This window comes from Lissotriton vulgaris, chromosome 5, assembly GCF_964263255.1.
Source record: "Lissotriton vulgaris chromosome 5, aLisVul1.2, whole genome shotgun sequence".
In the NCBI taxonomy this organism is placed as follows: Eukaryota; Metazoa; Chordata; class Amphibia; order Caudata; family Salamandridae; genus Lissotriton; species Lissotriton vulgaris.
Genome location: NC_141693.1, coordinates 451613600 through 451633054, shown reverse-complemented (window position 1 = coordinate 451633054; position 19455 = coordinate 451613600). Strand labels below are relative to the sequence as shown.

The 19455-nt window shown below is 44.9% G+C and overlaps 1 protein-coding gene across 1 annotated transcript in view; it reads right to left on the bottom strand.

Moving 5' to 3' along the window:
• The window catches only part of RCC2 (regulator of chromosome condensation 2), a 119707-nt gene that overhangs the window by 87514 nt on the left and 12738 nt on the right, over positions 1–19455 (bottom strand). The window contains exons 3-7 of the mRNA XM_086921883.1: positions 18711–18804; positions 17653–17796; positions 16289–16420; positions 14301–14389; positions 7168–7282 (exon numbers count right to left, since the gene is read on the bottom strand). Of these exons, the coding sequence (XP_086778009.1) occupies positions 7168–7282; positions 14301–14389; positions 16289–16420; positions 17653–17796; positions 18711–18804 (574 nt within the window). The remainder of the gene's footprint in view (positions 1–7167; positions 7283–14300; positions 14390–16288; positions 16421–17652; positions 17797–18710; positions 18805–19455) is intronic.

Here is a 19455-nt window from a genome sequence, read left to right as displayed (position 1 = left end):
AGATAACCCATCATGGATCACAGCACTTCTTCACCAATCCACACCAGGCGGAAGATTACCTTCGACGCCACCGACGCTCGGCTACTACGGAGTCAGAAGCGAGAGATCGCTGGTCTTCGTCACCAGACCTGGATCCCAGCTGAACTGTAATATGGGCAGAGACGATTGATGGAACTCCCACTACTACCTTACGCAGAGCGATGTATACTGCGTTGGTGATGTATTGCCATTTTCATTCAATTTCATGTTGTGTATGGCTCGGCAACTTGCCTCCGTCCCGCTGCAGCTGCTCGCCTTCGGGCGCAGGGGTGGGTGAGAGTAAGGAGGGAAGTGGGCAGGTTGTGAGCCCCTAGTGCGTTCCGAGAGGGCACACCCCCAAGAGTTATGTTTATGGGGACCATAGAGAATCCCAAAATGTTGTGGGTTTGGGTGGGGAGGGAGCTGTACCCGGCAAGTTGGGGGAGCCGGCATGGGTGGAGGTAGGGTATTTGTCTTTGGTAAAGTTGGAGTGGTTACCTTATGGGTTTATGCAATATACCACACTGAGTACAATGGCTGACAACGCACGAAGCATAAACATCATTGTAGCATTGTGGAATATATGTGGGTTAAACAATCCTAGGAAGAAACAACAGATATTGGGTTACCTTGATAGGCATCACATTTCGGTAGCTATGTTGCAGGAAACACACTTAAGCCCCAGCACTGCTCCCCAGTTCGCCTCATGATGGGCCTCACACTGCAGTTTTGCATCTAACTCTACATATTCCTGAGGGGTGGCAATACTGGTTAAGCAAGGTGTTGGGGTGGCTATACTGGTTAAGCAAGGTGTTGCTTTTGTACCCAGCGGGTCGGAAGCGGATTTGGAAGGCAGATTCTGCATTCTATGGGGCAGGTTTCACACTCATGATGTGAGCTTTGTTAATTATTACGGACCCAATACTGACAACACATAAGCCCTACTTCATTTGTGGAGCAGAATTCAAGAGATAGGTTCCACCTACGTTGTTTGGGGTGGAGATTTTCATACTGCCCTGTGTCCCCGTATGGATAGATCATGCGATTCCCCAGCACACTACACAACCACCCAGAGAACGCTGCGTGACATTGTTGATGAGAACTATTTACTCGACTCCTGGAGGCATATGCATCCGACACAGCGAGAGGGAACGCTTATCTCGGCATTCCACTCAACTTGGGCCAGACAAGACTATCTATTCATATCCAAAAGGTATGGCGCACCGGCTGGGGCGGGTAACTCATTTGGCTCGTACTCACTCTGACGACTCCCTGGTAGTCGCTGACCTGCACTCCCCGCTCACTCACTCCTCATAACAGCTGGCGTCTCAACAAATTAACTGGTCTAAATCTGCCATTTCTCTTATCACCGATAATACCCCCAAGCACCAGCTAGATTATCCCCTGGTTTGGGAAACAGATGAGGTAAAATACCTGGGAATACGGATCTCTATGGACCGGGATGCGCTTATGCAATTAAATTATGGCACAGTAATAGACAAAAATCACAGACACTATTGTGAAGTGGGTGCGCCTCCCACTCTCTACGGCAGGGAGGATCTCTTTAATTAAAATGGTCATTTTACCCAAGCTATTGTATCTTTTCATAAATATATCTGATCACCCTGGAGCATTTTTTTTAAACCCTAAACTCGCAACTTTCGAGACTTATATGGAGTGGGAAGCAAGCAAGACTGAACCTGGCCACCCTGACTTTGCCATACCATCAAGGTGGGTACGAGGTCCCTAATTTTGAGCTATACTACTACTGTGCACAGGCATATTTCGCCCCGGATTGGTTTCACCCTCCACAGTTTATTCCCCACTTAGGAGTGGAAGATGGATATATGGCCCCTACGCCCACAGCGTGCTCTCTTTATGGCAGTTAAAAAGCGCGAGAGAGACCCATCCACCGTTGATTGAACTATACTGGCATGGCAGCGCATGGCTCGCAGGCTAGAGATGCCCATGTTATACTCACCCCAGGATGCCCCTACTTCTCAATCCGCTGCTGCAAGTCACTTAAGATGGGGTCTGCCGTAAGTTGCTGGAAAAACTTAAATATGGCACTTCATGTACACCCACCTACCAGCGTAAAGGGATTATCGGCCATGTTAAGCATTCAGATAGATCCTTGTCCTCTCGCAGCCTTCCTGGGGTTGGTACAAGATATACAAACAGTGCACAAGAGGTTCCTAGCAACAGGGTTATTGATAGCAAAATGTCAGGTGGCATGTAGATGGGGGGAGAAACCGAGCTCCTAAATTTAAGGATTGGATTCAAACTATGTCCACATGGCAAGACCACATGCATTCTTGCTGCCTATTACATCAGGCCCAAAGGATATTTGGAGCCCACTTACCGCCTAAATGCTTGCACAAGAGGCAACTCGTGAGGGGGAGGATGAGACACCAGAGGCGGGAATCTGCTCCCAGGAACCTTCCTAAGAGGCATGTTTGAATACCGGGGGGGGGGGTTGGGGGGAAAATCGAGGTCCTTTGACGGGTAGCTGGGGATGATATACTTCTAATTATCACAGTTAGGGGGAAAGAGAGGGGAGGGGGTAGTGTGATATATGAACGGGTTTGCAATGCTCACATTGCCATGAAACTGTGGTGGCTTTCTATTCGACGCCCAGTATTGCTGTGCTTCTGTCTGCATATTTGAACTATGTCGCCAGAGACTGGACAGTTAGGTTTACACTGTTATTTTAAATCTAAACTGTTCGATGTAATGTATGGGTTGAGAACGAATCTAGCTCATATGCTCAACCACATGTAATACTGTACTACAGGTCAATGGCTAGGATACTGAAAATGTGATCTATCTTTCCATTACACTGTAATACTGTGCATAGAGACAATACACAGTGCCGCTACCACGCTCTGTTATTTGGGTATCAACATACACACTGCCTACTCTGATGTGTTAGACTGCAACCTAGGCAAGTCCACAAGATCCTTGTAGGCCCTAGTGGAGGTTACCGCTATCCGTCGTGGACCACATAGCAATCTTCAAGAAGGGAATGGTTCTGCAGTCAGTTTATTATTTTGCAAACCTTCACCCGGTATCGGAATACTTATTTTGGACAGGTGGACTCATACTAACAACCCAAATATGTGGGGAGACAGAGAATACAACTGGCGAAGTTGAGACTGCCACCAGATATGGGTGGATGGGGACTCTTGATTTTTACAAGTAGGTCCTGGCAGCTCTGCTCCAGTGGCCAGCCAGATGGTTGGTGGGGAACCCACCTGCAAGAAATTAAATGGTTACTTACCAGTAGGAGAGGTTTTGAAGCTTGAACAGTTTTCTGGATTCGCATGCGGTGACTTATTCCGCCATCTAGTGGTTGGGTCCGGAATAGTCTGCTTTGGTTTTTTTTCTCCCCTGTTTTGGGGGCATCTACCACCATTTGGTGCTTGGTACATCCCTTGTGTGAAGTCAGACAGCACCCTGGAAGTTCCTGTGCATGGTAGCCATCTTCGAATTATTTTTCCCCTTTTCATTTATAGGGAATCCTTTCAATGTGGTTGTCTTTAGATGCTACTTCTTTGTTACTGTGTTGTAACTTGCCACTTGTTAGTATTCCTCGTTATAGGGGAGGTGGGTGGGTCGCATGCTAATCCAGAAAAACTCTTCAAGCTGCAAAACTACTCCTACTGGTAAGTAACAATTTTGTTTTGCAGTGTGAATCCTTTTTATGGATTCACATGCTGTGCATTAGATTATGTAGCAGTTTCTGCCTCCCTGTGAAGGCTGCGGTAAGATGAGGAAGAAGGTGAAGTACTTTTTGTCCCATTTGCGCTTCCTTAGTCATTCGTATATCCACGCAGTAATGCTTGGTGAATGTGTGTGGAGATGCCCATGTTGCTGCTGCACATATGGGGTCTATTGGTACATTGGCCAAACACTAGGGCTCTTTTTTTCTTGCTTTATGTATTTTTGGTTGTGTGCTTAGGGTTTTTCCAACTGTGGCACAGCATATATGGAATGTTTCTATAATCCAACAAGCAATTGTTCCTTTTGTCACAGGTGCTTCTGTCTTGGCATTGGAGTAAGAAACAGTTTAAGGATTTGCTTAGTTTCTGGTAGAAAGTACAATAAGTTCCTCCTTAGGTCTAATAATAGAGGTTTCTTCCTAGTCGCGTTTGTGGGTCTCTGAAGAAAACTGCTAGCTGTATGCTTTAGTTAAGAGTGGAATTTGCTCACTATTTTAGACACGAATGGAGGGTTTGTTCTTAGGATAACTTTGCATGTATGGTTCTTCAATAAACAACGCTTGTAGTTGACTTACATTTCATAAGAATGTTATGGCTATTAAAAGGCAGTTTTGATGGTGATTTATTTGAGCTCTGCTTTGTGCATGGGCTTGATGGATTCTGTCAGTGGTGTTAAAACTGTGTTTAAGCTCCAAATAGGTGCTGGACACTTCACTTTAAGGGTGCAATACTGTTTGATCCTTCAAGGAATCTTTTGATGACTGGTGCCCGATTTTCCCCTGGTAGAAGCTACAATTGCCACTAGGTGCACCTTCAAGGCTTGAATAGTTGATGCGTTAGATATATGAGCACTGTCTCCTGCGTGGAGATTGAACTTAGGGTATTGTTTTTCGTGCACCATGTGGTGCATTATTTCCACTTAGCTGCGTAGCATTGTCTTGTAGTTTGTTTTATTGCTCATTTTAGTATTTCCGTTTTTCTTTAAGGAAAGTTCAAATGCCCAATCTCTATGTATTTAGGCCCCAGTCTGCTAGGCTGAGAGTCAATGGTTCTGGGTGAAAAATGTAGACAATCAAGACAAACTCTTGCATAGTGAGAAGTCCTGATCTAGTTTGAGCTTGATCTTTTGTCCCCTGGACAGTTTGTGTCCAGGGGACAAACATATCTCCTTTTCAGGGCTTTCCGTGTCGAGGTTGTCCCGTTCCTCCTCGAAATTCTCCACGGCTTCTTACACTTCTTGTGCGTCAAGCTCTTCAACATCTTCCTTGCGCGGTTCGGGGGTTGCGGCATTTCATCAAACTTCTTTTTCTGTGAAGGAGTGCCGCCATTTCTGCTTTGAGGAGTCTTTTGTTCCGCCTCCAGGACCTTTTTGTCGTCTAAGGCTGGGAAGATCCTCTTCTTTGGCATGGTTTCCGGCATTCAAAGTGAAGTCTTGACCTACCTGGGTTCTTGCTCGACCCTTGCCTTAGGGGTTTGATGCTCTTCCCTGGTCGGCATCCCTGGGGTGGGGTGGGGGATGTCGGTGGAGTTCTTTTGATCATGGCTGACCCTTGATCGTAGCTTTCTTTTCATAACCCTTGTGTTCTGAAGGATGTGGAGGTCTTATCTTGTCCGTTTTTTCCCCTCCGTGTCCTTCGCTGCGTTTTTTTGCGGTACGCTTATTTTCAGCATCTTTCGACGTCCGAGCATCCATGAGTCGATTCTGTGGGTACACCTTGTTCGTCCTAGTTGCTGAAGAGGCCTAAGTCCTTTAAGGAAGGGTGTTTCTGGATCCGTAACATAGCTGAGTAGTGATCTTCTCTCTGCTTTCAGCATACCTTAAGTGTCTTCGACAAACACTGCGCGGGCCTCACAGTCCTTATCTTCCAGAATCCTTTGGTAGGCAGAGGTTACAGACGTCGTGTGGAACGCACTGGGGAAACTGGTGGTGGCACTTAGGGCAGAATTTGAAAGGGGTATTTTCCATGGCGCCAATCTCACCCTCTGTCAAGACATGTGTGTCGTTGTCTCGTCTGTGTTGCTCGACGGGGAAAAGGTCTCTGGAGGTTCTTTATGTTCTCCGGTCTGTTCGTAGTCTGATCGGTTGTAAGTAGACAAATTCAGTGATTCTTTCCGAGATCTAGTCTAAATCTCCGGCGAGTCTCTTTGCTTCCAAACCCAATGGTGGAAAAAAAAAAAATCTGAAGATAGCTACCAAGCACAGGAACTTCCGGGGTGCCGTCTGACATCACACAAGGGATGAACCTAGCACCAAATGGTGACAGACGACTCCCCCCTGTTTCATGTTTTATCTTGGTCATGTAAAACCCAATAAAGATAGTATAAATAAATAAAAAATTAAAACACACTTGGTGGTTCCATACCTTCTCCAGTGTTGTAAAGCAAAAGAATGAACGTGAATTTTTTTTGTACTAATACTTTACTTGGGCAGATAAATAGAAGCCAGATGGGTATAAAACTTTAATCTACACTGCAGTGCATCTTACACCAGCCGAACTTCCCTCATTCAGCAATCTGCCTGTCAGTAGGCACAGTCTTTTCAAGCTGTGCACCTGGTAACACAGACTTGGAAGGTCGTATAAAAGAACAACAAAAAAAAAAACCACACCATCTATGATGTACTGTATTTGCAGCCAAAGGACAGGCAGCATGTGATTAAAGAGAAAACAATGTGAAAAACATTTTTGAGCTCAGCATTTCAGAAACTGCTGGCTAGCATGGCTTAGATTATTTTACTTTAAAATTGTGAATCACAAAAATGTGATATCTTGGAGAGACTCTGCATAAAAAGGTGAGACCCAATACTGGTAAAGAACTGGTAGTGCTCTTTCTAGAAAATACTTCATCTAATCTCAGAAACCTCAACTCGGGAATATTACTGGAAAGGGTATCAGGGTATCAATAAGGGTTGAGCCCTCAGCAAAGGTTAACCCGGCCAAATATAACTAATCACAAAATAGAAAGAGACACATTTAAACCAAAAGGTACAGTGTCTCCTAACAGAAAAAAAAATCCAGTTAGGTCAACCCACAACAAAATGACTCCTTACAGTAGGAGCAGTTTGAAGATTTTCTGGAGCTGCATACTGTGCATTAATTCTCTATCTACTGATGGAAGAAGACTCACTGCCTATTTGCATCTAGTTTGATTAAACAAAAATCAAGCATGATGCAGACACTAAAGCCACTAGTGGCAGAGGTTCTTCCTTACCTAGTTCTGAGTGGACTATATCTCAGCATCGTGCAGACTTTTAGTAAAGAATACTGCCTCTGAGGACACAAGGGTGTGGCGTTATGTAGTGAATGTGGGGCTGCCTTAAAAAGAAACCACATTTGGGATCCAATATCGAATCACACACAATGCCACTGGGTTTATACTCTAACCCCAAATTATATCTTATACAGCATCCTAATTAAACAGGACTTACCAAGTTGTCCATACTCTGGACACCCAAAGGAGTACAGGTTACCTTTGCAGTCAACCAACATGCTGAACTCTGCCCCACAAGCTACTTTGGAAATGGGCTGACCATTGTACAGGATCTAGAAGAAAAGGAAGCAAAAGTAAGGACATTTTTTTAGGGAAACGTTCAGCCAGAAGCTTATTTTAAAAAAAAGGCAGGGGTGCCCAGGTCGTCCGAGAGTGGCTTTCTAAGTTTAAAACAGAAGGTTTGGATCTAGCAAGAGAGTTTACGCCGGCCACTGCAGCCTACATAGAAAACTAAAGTCCCGTTTTCACTTTAGGGACTGCCACCCACTAGTGAGATTTAACTTAATAGCCCTAGGTACCTCTTGCACCATATATTAGGGCTTGACAAGTATGTAAATGAGCCAATCGGACATTAACCAATTGTACACATACTTTGGGGGTCACAGCACATGCACTGAGGACTAAACAGCAGGGCCCAGTGCACTACAATGGTATTAAACAAGCAGCAGTCAACATTGGGGATAATTGTGATCATACAAATTAAGGTCCATTTCTTCACTCCACGTCCCAAGGAGACGGACAGTCATAAGAACCTACCTGGAAGGGTAATAAACAAAAGACATGAAATGTGGACGAGGAGGCAGATGTTAAGAAATATGATAGGCTTTGATAAATATAATTTCCTCGAGTGACTGTCTTTTATTGCTATTTGGCATTTCTAAAGCACAGACAGCCATTACTGTGGCATCCCAGCACACAAAGTAGTCTGGGAGTGGACTTGCCAAAAGGTTGGAAGTTTACCGCTGCAGAATGAAGTCAACAAATGTGAGGTGTTGTCAGTAAGGGTAGGAATCAATCAATCATAACACTTGTATAGCGCGCTACTCACCCGGAAGGGTCTCAAGGCGCTTGGGGGAAGGGGTCCGCTACTGCTCTAACAGCCAGGTCTTGAGTGGTCTTCTGAAGGAGAGGTGGTCCTGGGTCAGCCGAAGGTGGATGGGGAGGGAGTTCCATGTCTTGGCCGCCAGGTAGGAGAAGGATCTGCCTCCGGCGGTGGCTCTTCGGATGCGTGGTACGGTGGCGAGGGAGAGGCTGGTAGACCGTAGCTGGCGGGTGGGCGTGTAGAAGGTCAGGCGGTCGTTGAGGTACTTGGGGCCCAGGTCGTGGAGAGACTTGTGTGCGTGGGTGAGGAGCCTGAACGTGATCCTCTTGTTGACTGGGAGCAAGTGCAGGTCCCTCAGGTGGCCAGAGATGTGGCTGCGTCGGGGGATGTCCAGGATGAGTCGGCCGAATGCGTTCTGGATGCGTTGGAGTCTTTTCTGTAGTTTGGCTGTGGTTCCGGCGTAGAGGGTGTTTCCGTAGTCCAGTTGGCTGGTGACGAGGGCCTGGGTGACCGTCTTCCTGGTTTCGGTCGGGATCCATCGGAAGATCTTACGAAGCATGCGAAGGGTGTGAAAGCATGATGAGGAGACGGCGTGGACTTGTCTGGTCATCGAGAGGGAGGAGTCCAGGATGAAGCCCAGGTTGCGTGCGTGGTCTGTTGGCCTGGGGGCGGTGCCCAGGGCTGGGGGCCACCAGGAGTCGTCCCAGGCGGAGGGTGATGGTCCCAGGATGAGGACTTCAGTCTTGTCTGAGTTCAGTTTCAGGCGGCTGTTCTTCATCCACTCGGCGACGTCTTTCATCCCTTCGTGGAGGCTGGTTCTGGCGGTGTCGGGGTCTCTGTTGAGGGAGAGGATCAGCTGGGTGTCGTCGGCGTAGGAGATGATGTTGAGGTTGTGTTGGCGTGCGATGGTAGCGAGAGGTCTCATGTAGACGTTGAAGAGGGTGGGGCTGAGTGATGATCCTTGCGGGACGCCGCAGATGACTTCGGTGTCCTCGGATCGAAATGGGGGGAGGCGGACTCTGTGTTCTTCCGGCGAGGAACGAGATGATCCACTTCAGTGCCTTCTCTTGGATGCCGGTGTTGCTAAGGCGTTGGACTAGGGTGCGGTGGCAGACAGTGTTGAATGCAGCGGAGAGGTTCAGGAGGAGGAGTGCCGCTGTTTCCCCTGTGTCGAGAAGGGTTCGGATATAGTCGGTGGCTGCGATGAGGGCGGTCTCGGTGCTGTGGTTGGCTCTGAAACCGGACTGCGAGGGGACGAGGGAACCGTTCGTCTCGAGGAAGGCGGCAAGCTGTCTGTTGGCGATCTTCTCTATGTCATCACGCGAGTATGTCAGACTTCGTTGTTTGCAAATGTGAAGCTGTAGGGCAGAGGTCTGGGGGGCCAGAATGGGCACTAGCCAAGAGGAGCATCATACCTTTATACAAATAGTAATAATAATCCTGAACGTTTAAAGAGAAAAAAAAAAAAAGGCCAGCTATAAGCCACTCTAATGGGCCATTAGTAACATTGGTCACTCATGTCATAGACTGGAACAAGTGTTCGGTGGGATAAGGGTGGTGCACCTTCAAATAACCCTCCAAGTCTCTGCCCCCATTTTTGATTAAGGTTCACACTGCAGATAGTTTCACACGGTCACAAGACCAGGCTGCTGAAGTTTGTTGGAAACCATGTATTTTCGTGCATTTATTAAAATGGATAACTGAACATAACTGCCATGTCTGAACTGGTAAGGAGTTAAATAGGTATCAGAGTTGGCAATATTATAAAATTGTGAAAAAAATGAGTTTTTCATTCTGCGGACTCAAGTGAATATTTTTTATTCAAGGAGCGTGGCATTACAAGACCTGAAGACCCCTGCTGTCGTGCTACATCAAGACAGTTACCATTTCATTAATAAGCATTCTCACTTCACGACAGATTTATATTCTCAGTTAAACATTTGTGAAGCACTAGATGTGGAGCAAGAGTAGTCTTTGTGGGATATGTTGTTGGAGTGATGTCATTAGTACATACAGGTGTGTAAATGTTGATCTGCTATGATGCACTTTGCCTATGCCTCGATGGCATGCCTACACAGTTCTGTTTGAAAAGTGCTAGTAGTTTAGTTCTGAAAGCATGCGGTTAGGAACACCTTTATACTAAACCAAGTGGCTGGTATGGGATTCATATATGTGCTAGGTAATTTCTAATGTGCTGCTGAATGTAGTGCACAAAGAAAAACCAAAGGAAATGATGGACGGAGCGTTGACAATACAAGCACTCACTCCCAGTCAACTGATCTGGGTTTAATCCATCACCGTTCTTTAGCCCACTCTGCCACCCCAGTTCAGACATGGCCATATGCAAATCAGTCTGACCCTGTGCCTCATGGGAACAGTCCAGCCTGAACTGCCAAGCCATGCCTTCCCTGGACCAGAAACAAGCTACCGAGGACAGGTTTCAGGCATTTCAGCCATCTTCAGCCCGGCTTGCTTGAATCCAGTGGCAAAGTATCGGCTGATCACTCAAATTTACCTGGGTGACTTCAATCTCTATCGGAATGATCAGAAAGACGCAGTGGTGAATTGTCTCAACTTTCCTCAATGCGCTTGACCTCACCCAAATCTGCAACAGCCCGACACACGACAAAGGCTCGATCCTCGACCTTATCATCGCCAAAGAAGGCTCTACCCAATTGGGGTCGATCCAACCCTGTGACTGGTCAGACCACCACATTATCACTTTCTTCATCAACGAAAAAGTTAAACCTAACACGGCTCAACCCACCAAATCCAAGATCTGGAAAAGGGACATGAAGAATCTCAACCCCTACTCCCTTCCTTCTCACACTTGCAGTCTCCTCCTTCCCCCTACGGGTGCCCTTGATGTCCAATCACTGACTGACCACTACCTCGACTCTATGAACTCAATAATCAACGAAGCTGCCCCCCTGCAACTGAAGAGTCTCCACCAAGAATTCGAACCCTTGGTACGATGGCAGACTCAATGAAGACAGGCGGGCTATGCGAATGGCAGAGCGCACCTGGAGATCTGATCCCTCAGCACTGCACCTAAAAACGCTGAAGAACAAGAGAAATGCCTACTTTAGGAAAATCAAGCGTTCGAAATCTAACTTCTTCAGCCTCCAGCTGGACCAAGCAAAGAACCGACCAAGAAAACTGTTCGAACTAGTCAAAACTCAAACTAAGATGCAACCGTTACAATCAAACAGCGCAACAAGCGATATTCCACACTGTGAAGACTTTTCTGCATTCTTTAAGCTAAAGACCGACAACATAAGAAGTGATCTCCTCAATGATGTAAGCCGATACTCCAGCCCCATGAGCATGACCACCACTCACCCTAAAAACAAGCTTCATGGACGTCATTCGACACCTACACTGAAGAAGCAATTCACAAACTGCTCGGCACCTTGAAGCCCACTAATCACTTCACAGACCCCCTACCTGCTAATGCTGTGAAAGACTTCACCCCCCTGCTCCTCCCACTCTGGACAAAAATCAGACTCCCTTAAGGAGGGGCAAGTCTCACCTATACTCAAGAAACCTACAGCTGACCCGGCTGACCTGAACAACTATCGCCCTATCACCAATATCCCCACCTTGGCCAAGCTACTGGAAAAATGTGTACAAATCCAACTGACAAAACACATTGATCAGTTTGACCTCCTCAACCCTCATCAATCAGGCTTCCGAGCGAAACACAGCACGGAAACGGCTATGACGCACATAATTGATGACGCCCTCCAAATCCTTGATCGCAACGATTCCTGCCTCCTCATCCTTCTTGACCTCTCCTCAGCTTTTGATACTGTCAAACATGAGAACCTACTGGAGCTGCTAAATACCAGAATGGGTCTATCCGGGACTGTTCTCAAATGGTTCACTTCCTTCCTACATAACGGGTCTCAGAAGTTCAAGATCAACAACGTGCGGTCTTCACCTGTGCCTGTAACCTTAGGCGTCCCACAAGGCTCCTCCCTATCCCCCACATTGATCAATGTCGTCATGGAACCACTCACCACCTTGCTTCAAGCATCTAATGTACACTTCCATATGTACGCCGATGACACTCAACTTTACCTCAAGCTACAATCCCCGAAAGACATCAAGCTTCTGAACTCCACACTCAGAAACACCCAATCATGGTTGGCCGATAATCACCCCAAACTAAATGCTATGAAAAATGAGTTCCTTCTGATCTCACCTCCCACGAAGATTGCCATCACTCAGACCTGGCTCAAGCACCTAACGGCGCTCAATGTCCAACCCACCATTGTGGAATCTGCGAAATCCTTAGGCATTACACTTGACACCAAGCTCAACATGCAGCAGCACGTTATCAAAGCTACTAAAGGAGCTAACTTCCAAATCAACACTTTGAGGAAACTTAAACCCTTCCTCCCAGCTAAGGACTTCCAAACTGCTGTACAGGCCCTAGTTATCCCTCGCATAGACTACGGAATTGTGGCCCTTAGCGGACTCTTCATTACAACAACCGCACCCCTAAGAACCTCCTTGAACGCTGCTGCGAGACTCATCACTGGTTCAGGGAAACATTCGCATATATCCCCGGATTTAAAATCCCTGAACTGGCTGCCCTTTGAGGCCAGAATACAGCTGAAAATAGCCATTATGACACACACGGCCGTACACCACAAGTCACCCAGCTACCTCACCCAAAAGCTGACTATATCTGGAGGCTCGAGATCCAATAGAAGCACAAAAAATCTACTCCTGAAACCTCGTAGATTCCGGAAGGAAAAAACATGCAAACGCTCCTTCTCAGGAATGGCTCCCAGGATCTGGAATGCACTCCCTCCTGAAACCAGGCTTATCTCCTCCACGGCACTTTTTAAGAAAGAGGTAAAAGCCATCCTTATGGCCAAGTTCACCTGAACTCTTCTGCTGCTGGAACAGAGACTTCTGCACCGTTGCCGCAGTACTGGTTACCTGATTGACTTTTGGTATTATTTTTGTACATGACTGATATCCTATTATGCTCTTTCACTTACTACCGACTACTATATTGCTCCAAATAGTTGGTTCCAATTACCCTCTTGCTGCCCCTACCCCTTGTTCCTGCAAGCTTTAAGAACGAGGTAAAGGCCATCCGTTGGGCCTAAGTTCATCTGTTCTCTATTGTTGCGGGATCCAAGACTCTGCACGGTTTCAGTACTATTATTTACATGGTCGTTTACTGGTTTTATATATGTACTTGCTGCTATCCTATTCTACTATGCTACTATGCTACCATATTGTACCCAATAGTGGATTTAATCACCCTCCTGTTGCCCCTACACCTATTTCTGTAAAGCGCTCTGATATCTGCAAAGATCTTGTTCGCGCTATATAAAACTTTGAATAAATAAATAAAGTAAGCAAGGGACTCACGTCTGAGCATACCCTGCCAACTTATGGCGAACAAAGAAAATTGTTGGACATTGTTCTGCATTCTGTCCATCAACTGTTGTTTTTGCAGCGGAATGTAGTGCGACTTTAAACTTTAATTTTTTAAGGAAGAACGCGCCCATTTGGACGGATGTGTGCGCGATTTCGGAGTTTTACTTTTTCAAAAGCAAATTTATGTACAAAGGAGATTCAATCCACTCTAGCACAATTTGTTTTCTCTAAATGTTCTTGTAGCGAAAACTAGTCTGGAATCAACATGGAGAAAGTTGGACTTGCTCCCTTGTTGAAATCTGGAGTGAAAAGGTACATGTGGACCTGCTGCTAGAGCAGGAATGGCCAATATAATCCCTGGGGGGGGGGGGGGGGGGGCCAGATCAAGGCAGAATTCAGGATAACTTACTATGTAGATAAGTTATATTTAGAGTTACACCGTAAATTTATCTTATGCATGATAGAGACAACAGGTCTTGGATCTGGCATGCTTTGACAAACTGCTTGCCTCCAAACGTTCGCCCCACCTGCTAAAGTGTACACAGCAGACTTCCACCCAACCGCCAGTGATGCTATCAGTTTGTGGTGCTAAATATAAAAAATTATCATCCCATTGACCTAGGCCCTTTCAAGTCAAAATCAAAGGGTGACAAAATACTAACTTGTGAAATGAATAAACATTCTTAGACACTGCCTACAAAAGGAAGGGACAAACAAATAAGAATAATAAATAATCATGCATAGATTCAAGGCAGGTAAGACGAATAGAGAAAAATAATTATGTACGAAGATGGAAGAAAGGACGAGAAGAACAGGATGTAAAAAGTGATAAGATGCAGCGTTACCTGAGTAGGACTTGCCACTGCATTGGTCTGATTCCCTATACCTAGTTGTCCCATCTTGTTCTCCCCAAAGGCATACACTGTGCCAGACTCTGCAAGGAAAAGAGAAAAGAAGTCCGAATTAGCGCCTCCGTTGCTAGCATCAAGTGTGAACTGCATAGAAAACAACCTGTGAGCTGTACGATTCGGATTTAGGTGAAGTGATGACTGTCCAAGCAGAAACCTTTCAGAAATTAGCAGGAAAGCATAAATAAGGCATGAATGCATTTTCCGCCGCAATGTTGAGGGCGGATCTGGAGCCTGCATGCATTCTGCCCATCTTAAATCACATGGTGAATTCTAATGCAGGTCTGAAGAATCTGCCCACTGCTCATGATACATACACCAAGGGGGTGGGTGAATTTGATCTTATTTAATCCAATAGGAGAGGGTATGAAAGTTCAAGCAACTCCCCCATTTGAATTCTATTAACAGTCTAGCTAGAAATAGATTTGTAAAAATAAAAAAGGCGCAGAATGCCCTTCAGTACAAATATTCCTTTGATCATGCAGGCAATAGCCGGACATAAGAGATCTGGCTGGGGAAAGTGGTCTTAATAAAATAATCATTAAAAAAAAAAAAAAGGTCCTACCCATCACGGTCGGCTTTAGTTAATTCCGCACAATAAACCGAGACCAACTTTATTTCCACTACAAATCAGAGAAGAAGAAAGATAAAATATATAATAAAATGTGCAATTGTCAAAGTAATAGGAATCAAAGCTATAGGAATTTAGTCGACAACCATGATCACCTCAGCTGTTCCAAATACTGCAGAATTGATCCGGAGCCTCTTCGCACCTCTAAGACCTATGTTCTTTCATATCTAGGTTATGGATAGATTTCCTACTGTTACACAGGTAACCACCTATTAGCACAAAACGAAGAAGGCTCAAGCTTACATTTATGGTGCGTGACACCCTCAAAGAAGATAGTTTACTCTTCCTCATGACTGCACTTCCTCCCAGTTTTAGAAGCCTCCCCTCCTACTGCGCACTGGGACTTTAATGAGGGGGCTGCTTAGTACCATAACGGCAGTGAGGAATCTTAACTCTAGTTTACCTCAATACTTTATGGCAGTTCTCCATCACAAAGTCCTCTCCCAAGCCCTAGTGTGATTGTAGCTTCAGAACATAATCACCCGATTACCTCAAGGGGGCTCTCTGTGTGCCCTTTAAAGTGGCCATTGGTGAGGGGTGAAGCTGCTCATGAGCATCCCGTATGCAATAAAAAATAAATAAATAAAAGAATGGAGGTATGATCTTGTCCCAACCCTTGTTCAGAAGGGGGGGCGGGGGTGGTTTACACAAGTCACTGCATGCTCAAAGTCCCAACAGATTGGGAGGGTGCGTCAGAGAATTTGTTACGGACCAGTCAGTGCTGGAAACTCATTTGACATTGGGGGCAGATTTACAAGCTTCTTGCAACACTTCTGCGCTGCTGTTGCGTCACTTGTGGCGCAGCAGCAACGTAAATAAATCGGCCAATTTACAACGCGACACATCTAGGGAGATGCGTCACGTTGTAAAGCCCTGCATCATATTATACCTGCATCAGCTATAATGTATGCAGGGTGGGCGTTCCCACGCAAAAAGCCATGTAGAACTGACTCCATGAAATATACAAGATTGAAATCTACGCCTTTAATGCGTCAAAATGCCGACATGTGCCCAGACAAGGCGTAAGGAAGGACTCAGGGCTTTCTATGCAGATGTGTCAGTTCCTTGTGAATCTGCCCATCAGGGTTTACCAGATCCTTAAAAATCACAATAATGTGGCTAGTTCAGACACTCCGGAGTGCCCTCAATTTCTGCAACACTTTGGTCACTCCATTTCAATACTTTACAAGTCACTGCCAGCCCAGACATCTTCACATACAAAGTTTAGCAGCATCAATACTTCTGTGTTGGCTATCATTATCAGACAACAGCTTCTCCAACCCATTAGTGTTACCTGTCAATGCCAAAGTATGGTTACGCCCACAGGCTGCTGCGACCATCACCTCAGCGCTCATTGACTCAATGAGTTTCGGGGCATCCAGTCGTTGAAGGTCTCCATGCCCCAGTTGTCCTTTTTCATTACGACCTACAACCAGAAACATAGGGTCAAGGACTTCTGCTAAATAATAATGAACATTGCTCTGCACAGAAAATCTACCAAACTCTGTCAGACTCTAAAACATATCTAAATATACATACTACCATTTAAATGACTTTCTAGAGCAATAAACAGGAAGAAACTGCAGTTTCAAACTCGTTAGAAAGAAGTTCTTGTGTTGTTAAATGACTCCCTTCAAGTATTCATCTTTTTTGGTCAACGGTCCTTTAGTTTATAAGCTGGGGAAAGCAGGAGTAGGTGTACCCTATTGGAAAACAAATAGGACTTGGAGTATATGTCTTTTAGTGTTTAAAACCGATGACAAATTAAGATTATTGCTTTGTTATTACAGAGCAAATGAAAAACATTGATGGGTGGATTTATTGAATTAATGCCATCCAGTGTTAATTATTCTGGGCCACAGTCCATTTTTGCACACCATGCCACTTCAGACTGGAAACAGCCATATGCAAATCAGCCCTGGTCATTCACAGATCGAAGAGTCCACACCGAACAGTCAGTCTAGGTCTCTGAAGCGAACATAAGAAACCCTAGAACAGTTTGTCTATCTGGTCCTCATCAGTAGAGTGCAACTAGAGTCCTATGGTACAGTGAAAACAGGAACCAAATCTGAGCATACCCATCAAAGGAAAACAAAAGTAAACGTCAATTTTCAGACGGCTGGTTACGACCCAACTGGCAGGATGGGCAACGCAAATAAATACATACAACAAAAGACCCTGACAGACTGATGTGGCCCAGAGTAATTGCCACTTGCAGAGATTCACCCACGCTTTCTACATATTACCAGCAATAACGTTGTGTCTACAGAAATAGAAAGGTTATCAAGAGCATCCAAGGAATAGTAGGTAAATGATTTTATTTGTACTTCGATACAATGATATACTGAGACGGATTAAATATTTATAAGTGCTTATTCCTTCAGGATTGCTAGGTTCAATGCAAAAGGTCATACTCTGAATTATTTTGGAAGGCACGCAATTTGACCTATATCGCAAAAGATGACAAGTAGTTCCGAAATGCATTGGAAATCAAAATCAATTTTGCATTTGAGATGAAATGTATATATTTTTTTTTAAGTTTGCATCCTGTTAAAATAAACGTAAAAACATTTTTTCTTCCTTTTAAAATAACATTTCAGAAAAAACAAAAAGACTAGCATTACACACAGGGGGGAAAAAAAGCACCATCACACTTACCCCAACTCCAAAGCTTTCCCTCAGTAGTGATAAGCAAACTGTGCGCTGCAACAGGACCAGACACAACTGTCCGTACCTTGATACCAGCTAGGCAGCCGTACCTGTGAGGTCCCCACAGGTTCTGACCAAGGTTCCGGTAAGCAGCTAAGGAAAAAACAAAGACCTATTGAAAGCCATGAAGGGTATTACAGGACAAACTAAAAAAAAAAAACTTTCAGTTTCAAATAAATGACCTGCATAAGTCTTTTGATAAACTACACATGCATCCAGAAAACGAGGACACTTCTGCTTTGTACTGGCCAGCTACTACAAACAAGGACAGCAGCCATCAGCAAATGCAGTGGTCTAGATTTTTCTGCCATTCCACTAGGACTAGACTGCAAGTATGAGGGCAGCACATACTATTAAATGAACAGGTCCTACAAGTTCAGAGCAGTGCCCGAGACAGCAAGTGAGGAAGCAGTGCTGGTGGGGCAGGGTGGAGAATACAACAGAATGACAGGCTCAGGAATTCATTGCAGAAATATTCACCTACACTCCAACTGTACTGTATCCTCCACGTTCAACTAACACAAAAAGCTTGACTTTCACCTATTAAAGTAATATGAACTTCATAGCTCGTACTCTCCTATATTTAGCTCAAGGCTGTCTTTTGGTCACCTTGTTTCACTGCTCCTCACATACCAACTCAACATCCAGATCTAATTGCGATAACCATTTCTTTGAATCGTTTGAATTGCATACCCTATTAAGGTTGTCTGTTGTGCCCCAGCCTGCGTCTTACCCAAGTAGGGATGTGTGCATTTGAATTCAAGGTTGTGTAACGCAAACATTCTTATATTAAAAACGTTCAATGCAACTACTGATAGGCTCAGAAATAAAATCTGTATCAGGGTCATCGAGCTAGAGCAAAGCCACAGGACTCATTAGTGGCTGCAGATATGGGGAGATCAGCTGGAGACTGGATCCCCATCATACCATTAGTGCCATTGGCCGAGAGGAAAACAGCAGCCCAGCAGTACCACAAGCATACGTTCCAATGGGTCGATAAACTGTACCTTGGTTCTTGGGCACTTCCTTTCGGCCAATAAGGTCCCAGTTTGTAGCGCCAAAAATGAGAAGCTGACCCTTACACTTCGCTCCTTCATGTTTCTGTAAAATATGTAAACATCAGAAGAACCAACAAGCATTAGAAAAAAGAATAGGCCTTGAATTATATTGAGAATTCGAAGATACTGACTTAGCAAATTGTGGGTTGAAAGGATGGTTAAAAAAATGAAAAGCCATTTGAAAATACTGGAGGAAAAGCAAATAACGGATTGTAAGAATTAACTCTATAGTCATTACTTTCAAATTATTTTATAAAAAAGCATGGTTAAATTTCACAAAGTTCACGCAAAAAAAAACTTGAACCAAAAATGTTAAAGCATGTTGCACGTGATCCAGCTTAAAAACACCAACAGAGTAGTTGCAGGAACTCATAATGTGGAAGTGCCAGAATTTAACGGAAAACTCATGACATTTACCTTCCAGAAGACAAACCTGAAACAAATGTTCTGCCCATTTTGTTGCTCTGCTTGAAAATTCTGCCCGTGTGCGGCACGGCCACATTTTTCATGCAAAAAGTGGAAGACTGGAGAGAAAACTAAAAAAAAAGTCTGCTCTTTCGTCAAACCTCACAAAAGCATAACTGTCACTTTGCTTTTAAGTATGAACGGTTACCTTGGCTCACCTTTGAGAACGGTGCGTGCGCTGTAAGTTTATACCCCATGACAAAAAAAACATAACATCCAAAATCAAGAT